The sequence below is a fragment of the Carya illinoinensis genome, chromosome 11, assembly GCF_018687715.1.
Source record: "Carya illinoinensis cultivar Pawnee chromosome 11, C.illinoinensisPawnee_v1, whole genome shotgun sequence".
NCBI classification, from domain to species: Eukaryota; Viridiplantae; Streptophyta; class Magnoliopsida; order Fagales; family Juglandaceae; genus Carya; species Carya illinoinensis.
In genome coordinates, this window is record NC_056762.1 from 5,497,619 (window position 1) to 5,508,417 (window position 10,799).

The 10,799-nt window shown below is 36.1% G+C and overlaps 1 protein-coding gene across 1 annotated transcript; it reads right to left on the reverse strand.

Annotated features, from left to right (window-relative positions):
- Nucleotides 1-547: 547 nt before the first annotated feature.
- LOC122282143 (secreted RxLR effector protein 161-like) lies at nucleotides 548-1,126 on the reverse strand. Its single transcript, XM_043094101.1, has one exon. It carries the CDS (start codon nucleotides 1,124-1,126, stop codon nucleotides 548-550), a length of 579 nt encoding a protein of 192 aa, XP_042950035.1.
- Between the last annotated feature and the right edge of the window lie 9,673 nt (nucleotides 1,127-10,799).

Consider the following 10,799-nt stretch of genomic DNA (forward strand, 5'->3'; position numbering starts at 1 on the left):
TCCAGTTTGCATAAATATTAAAAATCATAAAACTAAAAAAAAAAAAATACACTCCTGCTTGGTGGCCACCCAAGGTACCCTAAGGGCGGCTTGATGTGGACCACCCAAGGCACCCGGCCCCTAAGTGGCTCCTTGTAGGTTGCCCAAATAAATGAGGGCTCGATGGGGAGGGACTTTGACTTATGCGAAGGGGTTGAACCAAAGGGTTCCCAGAGAATCTTTCCTACCTATTTCTATGGAAGTGATTGTAGAGAGTTTAGAGAGGACTGGAGAGATTGTATTTAGCTATATTTATAGAAGATTTTGCATCTAAGATCTGAGAACATAGGCTTTAGTGTATCAGAAGAATAAAAGCTGTTGAAGATATTCCTTTGTATTCATTGTGTATAACACTGTGCCCATAGACAAAGTATATATAGGCGTGAGGTACAACTAGTAATAACAGAAATCATGTAAAGGAAAATGATGTTGGTTACAACAGAATCAGAATAAAAGGAAAAATGCACGAAAACTCTTGAAGGTTCTAGAGCTGCTGAGGTGGCTTCTGCTACTTCTTATTTTGCTGAGTGGCATTATCTTGGCTTAGGCTAATACGCCCCCATGAGTCAAATGGGGTGTCAAGAACACGAAGACTCGATCGAAGAAGAGAAAAACGATCAGAGACCAATGGTTTTGTGAACACATCTGCAAGTTGGTCTTTGCTGCTGCAGAATTTGACTTGTAATGCTTTGACAGCTACTCTACTCCATGAAATAGGATGATTACCTAGAAGAATACAATAGCCTCTAGTGGATTTTCTGTCATCAGGACATCCAACCCAATCTGCATCGGAATAGGCATGTAAGTTGAAGGATGACTGTTTTGAGAAGAAAAGACCATAGTTGATGGTGGATTTTAAGTAGCGAAGAATTCGCTTGACTGCTAACCAGTGAGAGAGTTTGGGTTCATGCATAAATTGACATGCCTTATTGACAGAGAATGAGATGTCAGGTCTAGTTAAAGAGAGATACTGCAGGTTGCCAATAATGCTTCGATACAAGGTGACATTTTCAAAGGACGGAGAATCAAACTTGGAAAGTTTTGTCGAGGCCGACATGGGTGAGGAAATAGGATTAGCACCACTCATACCAGTTTTTTTTAAAGATCAGAAATATATTTCCTTTGACAGATGAGAAGCCCGTCTGAGAGATACTCAAGTTCTAACCCAAGGAAGTAAGACAATTTTCCCAGATCTTTAATTGGAAAGGCATACTGAGTGAGGCAATAAAAGCATCAACAGCCAATGAGGAAGATGAAGTAATTATCATGTTATCAACATAAACCAAGATGAACATGCAAAATGTATCCGTGTGCATGATAAAGAGTGAGGGATCAGCCTTTGATGCAGGGAAACAATAAGTAAGTAACCATGAGCTCAGAGCTGAGAACCAAGCTCGGGGAGCTTGCTTAAGGCCATAGATGACCTTGTTCAGTTTACAAACAAAATGGGGCCTTAATGGATCAACAAAGCCTTTCGGTTGTTCCATAAAAATTGCTCAGAGAGTGGACTATGAAGAAAGGCATTTTGGATGTCAATTTGCTTTAAACATCATCCACGAGTAATGGCAATAGAGAGCACTAACCGAATAGTGGTAGGCTTTACCACTGGGCTGAAGGTTTCCATATAGTCTATACCAATTTGTTGATGAAAACCCTTAGCCACAAGTCTCGCCTTCCTCTTTTCAATAGAGCCATCTGATCTCAGCTTCGTTCTAAACACTCACCTACAACCAATTAGGTTAGAAACAGAGAAGGGGGGAACTAATGTCCAGGTATTGGTTTGGACAAGGGATTGGTATTCTTGGGGCATTGTTGTTGTCTATTCGGAAAATTTTGAGGCTTCTGTGAATTAGGATGGCTCATCAGGTACCGTATTAGTGGAAACGTAGCATTGCCGAGAAGGGTAATGGACAATGCCATCGGTGAAAATGTGTGGGCGAGAGGAGTTAGTGAGAGATCGTGTAATAATCGGAGATCTGGGAGGGATTAGAGTGGTGGGGAAAGGAAGAAGTGCATTGGACCGAGAAGAAGGATTTTCTACAGAGGACGAAGATGAAGAACTCTGGGAAGAAGATGAGAGTGAATCGGACAGATGTGATGAGGGAGATAAGTCACGAGATGGGCCAAAAGTGAGTTGTGTAGGAGTTGGGTCAGAAGTGGGTTGTGTAGGAGTAGATTGTCGTGGGCCATGGTAGGGTTGTGTGGGAGTTGGGCTAGGCTGAGGTGGCTCAAGAGTATTTGTTGAGTTGATGTCCTAGGTTGCATTAGACGGGGATGGGTATGGGCCAAGAATGGAATTGGAAAAATGGGAAAGAAGAGTGGTAGTAGAGGTAGGCGGAACAGAAAGAGGAGCAGAGCTGAGTGTCTTGTGTGGAAAATTCATTTAATTAAAAATCACATCATGGGAGATGTAAAGACGATTTTTGTGATAATCAAGACACTTGTATCCTTTATGAGATGAGCTATAGCCAAGAAATAAGCAAGAAGTGGATCGAAAACTAAGCTTGTAGCGATTATAAGGACGGAGATTGGGCCAACATTTACAACCAAATTTTTTTAAAAATGAGTAATCAAGTGGTTTATGGTAAACCATGAAATATGGAGATCAGTTTTGTAAGACCGGGGTAGGTAGCAAATTAATGAGATAAGTAGTAGTTTCAAAAGTATCAGCCCAGAAAGAAAAGGGGAGAGAAGCTTGGGCTAGTAATGCAAGCCCAGTTTCTACGATGTGGCGATGTTTATGTTTAACTAGACCATTTTGTTGATGTGTATGTGGGAAAGAAAAACGATGAGTGGTGCCAAGATTTTTACACAGAGCGTTGAGAGAGAGAAATTCGCCTCCAGCATCAATTTGTAAGGAAATGATGTTTGTGTTAAAGAAGCGTTTAGCAAGTTTAATAAATGAAATAAAAATTGAGTGGACATCAAACTTATTTTTTAAGGGAAAGAACCATGTAAATCTTGTGAAATGATCAACAATAGAAAGATAATATTTGCAACAAGTTCTTGAAACATAAGAGGTTGGGCCCCATACATCGGCCCATAACAATTCTAATGGTTTGGCAGATTTCATATCACTAAATAAAGGAAAGGGCAATTGATAGGCTTTTGCAATGGGGCATTCAAGACATACAAAAGATGATTTACTGGGAACATGAGGTAAACAATTCTGATGGAAAACACTAGAGATGATATGATGAGCCAGATGACTAAGTCTACGATGCCAGCAGCTTAAGGACACTTTTTCACCGAGATGGACAGAGGATGAAAATAGCGGCAGGGAGGAAGGAAACTTGTAGAGGCCATTTTGGGTTGGTCCGATGATGAGGAGCCTCCCTGTCAGTTTGTCCTTCACAGAGAAATGTGTATCATGAAATTCAAAGAAACACAAATTGTCAGTGCAGAATTGTAAGACTGAAATCAAATTTTTGGTGATAGATGGAACATGAAAAAGATTATGAAGTTTAAAGGAAGAAGAGTTGATGAAAAAAGAAGATTCAACAATATTTTGAATGGGTAGACTTGTACCATTTCCAACCCGAATCTACTCGTTTCCAGTGTAAGGTTCTGATGAGAGGTTGAGTTGAGAGAGGTCATGGGTTATATGGTGAGTAGCACCACTGTCTGGGTACCAAGTAGGATCTGGGATGGCTGATGGGGAGGTATAGTTGGCAGAGAATGAGGTGGGCGAATCATATTGGTAAGCATGATCAAAACGATAGGAACATTGCAATGCAATATGCCCAGTTTTATTACAAACTTGGCATGTAGGTTGCTAGGTGGTATTCTGAGAGGAGGTTCTATAATTGGTGGAAGACCATCCTCTGGAAGGACGGAATCTGCCACGGCCTCGATTATTTCGTCCTCCACGATAGTATCCACGGCCTCGTTGGTCTCTAGTATTGGCAGTGCTAAGATTTGCTGAGGGTTCAAATGGAGAGGATGTGAGGTTACGATTGGCTTGGCTTAATCTGTTCTCATGAATGAGAAGGAGATGAAAAAGTTCATTGGAGGATATGGGCTCTGCTTGAGTTGTAATGGAGGTGACAAAGTATTCATAGGTTGGACCTAAGCCATTTAGCAAGTAGGTAACATATTCTTTTTCAGAAAGAGGTGTTCCAGTTGCAGCAATAGTATCAGCAAGCATCTTTACTTTGCTGAAATATTCAGTGATTGATTGGTCACCTCTGGACAGATTTGTAAGTTGAAATCTAATCTGGAACTCTTTGGCTTGAGAATGAGAGCTGTATAAGGATTCAAAAGCTGTCCAAAGTTGACGTGAGGTACCTGCATAAATTACATGGGCAATAATTGACTCTGTTAGAGAGGAAAACAAAATACTAAGAATGAGTTGATCGGTCTTTTGCCATTTGAGATAGGCTGGATTTGGTTTGGCTGCTTCAGTCCCCTCAGGAGGAAGCATTTTGGATGGAGGCTGTTGTGTGCCATCAACGAAAGAAAATAAGTCTTGCCCTCTAAGATAGGCTGTGATTTGGACTTTCCATAGCATATAATTTTCTGAGTTTAGTTTTGTAGTGACTAAGGAAGAAGAATGTGAAGAAGAAGAAAACAACGAGGTGGCCATGAGAAAAATAAAAAATAAAATAAAGGATCAGAGAGACTGCTAGTCTAGCGGCTCTGATACCATATCAGAAGAATAAAAGCTGTTGAAGATATTCCTTTGTATTCATTGTGTGTAACAATGTGCCCATAGATAGAGTATATATAGGTGTGAGGTATAGCTAGTAATAACAGAAAGCACGTAAAGGAAAATGATGTTGGTTACAACAGAATCAGAATAAAAGGAAAAATGCACGAAAACTTTTGAAGGTTCTAGAGGTGGCTTCTACTGCTTCTTATTTTGCTGAGTGGCATTATCTTGGCTTAGGCTAATATAGTGTCAAACTATGTAAATCATTTTATACCTTATTTCTACCATTTGTTTATAATATTGTACAAGCCATGAATGTCTACCACCAAGCACCACCACATAGAAAGGAGAGGGTCATTCTACAGTACTGTTGGGTCTCCTTGGTCAAAAATTGCACTAACAGACGGAAACATATGCATCTAACCATTTATATACTATTGTCGATACAATATATATATATATATAAAAGTGCCTTTCCAAACACATCTAGGCAAATTCAAGAGTTACATACGTCAATATTCATTTATCTCCATCATATTGAGACTTCATTCAATCAAGAAGAATGGAACATTGATGGCAATCAAGACGTGGAATTAAAAGGATAATTATCTTCTTCTCACATAATTAAGGTCATGTTTCCATTATAGTCTTTGACACTTTGCCACGATCCGATAGTACATGCTTAATAATTATGCAAATTAAGGATTGCGTACATGTATATGTAAATCCAAAGCTTTCTTATCGCTAGAGTCTAATGATCAATTGAAAGTACACATAGTTGAGGAAAACCAAAATAATAAATTAAGCTGGAGAGGCACACACAATATGATCACAAGGGCCAATTTGATCATCATAATTAATAGATGATCATCATATTCTTGGTGCACGCATGGGGCCGGGCAAAATATATATGTATGAGAAATGCATGGGTTAAACTCTTATAATAGAGTGGAGCCATTTGATTGCAACACTTGACACATATGAATAGCTTCAGGACAAAGGATGAACAAAGACAAAACATCTATCCCCTTCAGCACCAATACTAGTGAAGATTCAAAGGAAATAATTTTGAGCATTATAGGAGTTAGATCTTCCTCATCCTATGAAAAGTACTTAGGGCTGCAGCTATGATCATTGGAAGATCTCGAGTTCAATCTTTTAGAAGCATATTGGAGAGAGTGAGGAGTAGAATAAGCAACTAGAAGACAAAGTTCTTATCACAGACAGGTAAAGAAATTCTGCTAAAATCAGTGGTTCAAACCTTGCCTACCTATTGCATGGTGTATTCAAGCTTCCCAAAGCTCTTCTCTAGGAAACGAATAGGATCATATGGGGTCAACAACAAAATGTAAATAGAATCCATTGGATTTCATGGAATCAAATGGGGAAGGCAAAAACTGCTGGAAGACTAAGAATTCGAGATTTGGAGAGCTTTAACTTGGCAATGTTGGCCAAGTAAGAGTGGAGGTTGATTCAAAGGCCTAACTCACTTGCAATAAGAGTACTAAAACTAAAATACTATCCAAGAACTTCATTCCTCCAAGCTAAAGCGCAAATAAGCTTATATGAAGATGCAAGACAAGTGGACAATTTATTGTTAGAAGCACATATCACCTACAAATTGAGATATTAGAGAGTAAAGGGACAATCTTCACACTCAGGTAGCAAGGAAGATGTATGGCACAAAGTTTGGAGATTAAAAACACCAAATGCTGCAAAATAAATTTCTCTGGAGAGCTTGCTTAGAGGCATTGCCAACAAACTCAAATATGTTCAGAAGAAAAGTAGTTAAGTCACCAAATTGCCCAATCTGTTTGGAGGAGGAGGAAAATACTATTCATGTTCTGTGAGAGTGTACAACATCTAAAGATGTATGGAGTTTGTGCTCTAATAATATACAGAAAAGTATTGAGAAGTCCCGCATGGCTTAAGAATAAACTCATCCCGGGCTTTATAAGGAGTTACCATACTCTTCCTATTAGGCCTTTTAAGGGGAGACATTGATATTTATATATAGTATCAGAGCCAGGTTAATCTATGACCGATGATGGGCTCCTCCAACCTACCCACGATGATATTACTGGAAATATCGGCCCACACGTGAGGGGGCATATTGAGAAGTCACACATGGCTTAGGAACAAACTCATCCTGGGTTTTATTAAGAGTTACCATACTCCTTCTATTAGGCCTTTTTAAGGGGAGAAATTGATGGTTCTAGAAAAAGTAGTCTCTCAGTAGGCTGTTTTAAGGATCTCTTTACATCTATGGATGAATCTTTTGATGAGGAACAGATAGATGAGGAACAGATAGATGAGATAGTGCTAATTGCAAGAAAATTGTGGCAGAGAAGAAACAATTTTGTATTTGAGGACAATTTCTCTCACCCAAACCAGGTGTTGCAGCAAGCAAAAAACTTACTACAGGATTTCAAGGAAGCACAAGTCACTATAGTCAAACCAACGGAAGGTGGGGAAAATGAGATAAAGAGATGAGAGCCTCCTATTGGGGGTTTCTTTAAAATTAATTGGCATGCAGCATTAAGTAAATCTCTTGGCAAAGTTGGCATTGGTATTATAGTACGAGATAGAGAAGGGAAAGTAATAGCCACAAAAAGAATGCAACAAGGATTTTTCAATAATCCACTGTTGGCTGAATTCTATGGAGCTTTGCAAGCAACTATCTCTGGCAGAGAATTGGGTCTGAGAAGAATTGTGTCGGAAGGGGACTCTCTTTAAAGTGATTAACAACATCACACAACATTATTCAACTTGGAATTGCACAGAGATGATCATATCAGATGAATAAAACTATCTTATATTTTTTTTAGAGATGGAATGTTAAGCATGCTAGAAGGAAAGTTAATAATGTGGCGCATTGTTTAGTCAAGAGTTAGAAGAGGACTCTATACAGATGGAGGAATGTCCATCTTGTATTCTTGCTTTTCTTTGATGGATTTTATCAATACATATTCATTGTTTTTTTTTTTTTTAAATAAATCTCTTAGAAAATGTTTGGAATTATGCAGTACTCCCAAATTAATCATATTATATATAGCTTATAAATATTATCTTGTTCGATTCTTTCTATACAAATTAATCAATTGTAATTGCATATATTTTATTTTTAACATTAATTTCTTTTGTTCTGTACTATGTATGTACTTTAACGTAATACTAATGTGATTGACTAAAATAATTATTTTATATTAAAAAATGATGCAGCTAATTACATTAGTAAAATATGTAAAAAATACGCAAAAATGACTGTATATAAAATTTTTGTTATTACTTATCTGTAATTCATATATTCAAACAACCAGCATACAATTATATATATATATATATATATACACACACACATTATTTTTCCAAAGAAGCTAGGTACGACAATGGCCGACGTCATGATCATGATCCCAAAATTAAACCATGGTGGATTATGATGATCTCCAGCTATGATCTAGAAGCTTATCATATAGTTTTGATTTTTGTGTGTTTTGATTTGTTTTATTTGTAAGGCTTGGTCTTATTATAAGAGTAGTAGCTGTAGGAGGTGCATTTTGACCAACCAAAAACCACGCGGATCATCGCCTAAGAAGTTTTCTCATTTCTGGATAATTCCAGAAGCTCCTCATGATGTTAGCAATATTATCCTCATGCATGACTAAAGTCTCGTTTAGTTATAAAAAAAATAAAAGTTAAATAAAATATTATTATAATATTATTTTTTTAATATAATGTTTTATTTAAATTTTAAAAAAATTAAATTATTCAATATTATATTTTATGTAAAAGTTTAAAAAAATTATAATAATTAAATAAAATAAAATGAGATGAATTGTATAATCAAATGAGACCTGCCTAAGTTTTATGGATAATTTCCTTCTTTTACACAATATATTCGGAATAGATTATCATATTATTGATCAATATAGATCGAAGATCAACTTATACACGCAGCTCGATCTTGCCTGCTTAACTGGATTTTTTTTTTTAATTTCTTAGTATTTCTTATATTATAAACATTTCGTCTTATTTTCTTGACATGATATTAAATGATTGAAAAATAATTTTTTTTTATTTATGTATTAATCATTTTATGTCGAAATTAGAATAATAGTACTTAAGAAGATCGTGTTGAATAACATTAATGCTTTTAAAGCCATATATGTTCAAAGAATACGTGACAATTAATACAAAAATGGAGTTTTTTTTTTCTCTGTGATTATTCTTTTGAACTTCGAATAGAAGGTTGTCCTTCTCCCCTCATGCATATCGATCCTAGGCTCTAGCTCGAGATTAATAGGGTTTTTTTTTTTTTTCTCTTTATTATGTGAATTCTTAGTGATCATTTTCCAGTAATTGATGAAGGAAAAATATAGTTACAAACATAATTATGCATTAAACTATACACTAATATGATGTGACTGATTAAAAAGTAGATTTTATTAAAAATAATGTTAATTTAAATTTTAAGTATGAATGAATCAATATTGATACACAGATTAGTACGCGACTGTACTTGTATATAACAAAACTCATTGACAAAATGGATTGAAAAAGTCAATTAAGGTGAGATTATATATAACAACATTAAATATATATATATATATATAGGGAAAAAAAGAGTTGGCTCCATTTGGATTCAGAGTTATTTTATCTTATTTTATTTAATCATTATAATTTTTTCAAATTTTTATCTAAAATATAATAAACAATTCAATTTTTTTAAATTTTAAAATAATAATATTTTAATAATAATTTATTTAATTTTTAATTTTTATCTCATCTTATTTTATCTTAATTTACTATTTAAATCTCGATGATGACGTACATGATATTTTTTTTATTACAAGAACAAAGAAAAATTCTAGAAGGGTGTTCGGCTTGTCCATCAAGGAAAAGAAAAAGTAGATAGGCGAGAATGTTGACTTCTCGTATAGCCTTTAATTAGCATGCTTATTTTTCAACAAGACCAACAACTATGGCGTTGCCTTCCCCTGATGAGGCCTGATTCCCACGAGTCAATATATATACATATATATATTATTATATATAAATGTGTAGGTTGATACAATTATCATAGATTCCCATTCCACTTCTCCTAATATATATATATATATTTCACTCAGAAACCATTCAAAGTACGTGCTAGCTCCTTATTCACAAATTAATCTCGCATTTTGGGATCATAAAAAAGAAAGAAGAGGGGGGCCTGCTTGCTTGCTGTAATAATTAATGGAAGGAAACAACTCGTACGGGGCATCATGGGCAGAACAGTATGACTCCTCCGGTTACCCAGAGCCGGCCTTTGCAGGCGCCACCACAACGGCCACCAAGACGAGCGGGGATTCCAGTAGTAAAACTGCAAAGTACAAACACATGGTTGGAGAAGGCCTCGGAAAGACCAAAGCCGTAGCTTTCATCGGCGCCAAGAAGGTCAAGGGCGGGACTTCTTCTGGCCTTCGATGGATCAAGGACAAGTATCATAAAACTACCCAGAAGCACTGACTTTAATATATAAAATTATATTCATCTCAAGATGATCTTTCCTATATATGTGTGTGTGTCCCTAGCTAGCTCCTTAATTTCATTCATTCAGTTGTCTTTTCTTTCTTACATATATATATATATATATATATATATATGTGTGTGTGTGTGTGATTTTTTTAGACTTTTTGGCTTTTTTCATAATTAAAACTGCGACTTGTTACTTCCTTCTTTTTTCCTTTTCACCTTGTTACGATGGGTATAGATCTTTTTATAGGAAAATATTGTATATTTTGTAAAAAGAAACAAATTAAAGTAGATCAATTTTACTTGCATGGTGAATTGAGATCGAGAATCCTATGTGCTAATGGGATGATTTTTGAAAAGTTTTACCTTCGAGAAACTTTCGGGTTTTTTTTTTTTCAAACAACTGAGGTTGTAATAGTATGTTACTTTCTCTGCTCAATAGTAATAAGTAAGAACTTCTTAAAATAATTATTTTATTCTTAAATCGGTATGTAAAGGAAGGGTGATACCCGCATGGTACCGCGCAAGGTGAATCCTTCTCCGCACCTCGCCCTATATCATACAAGAGAAGGCATTTCAACCCTACCCCAGGAGG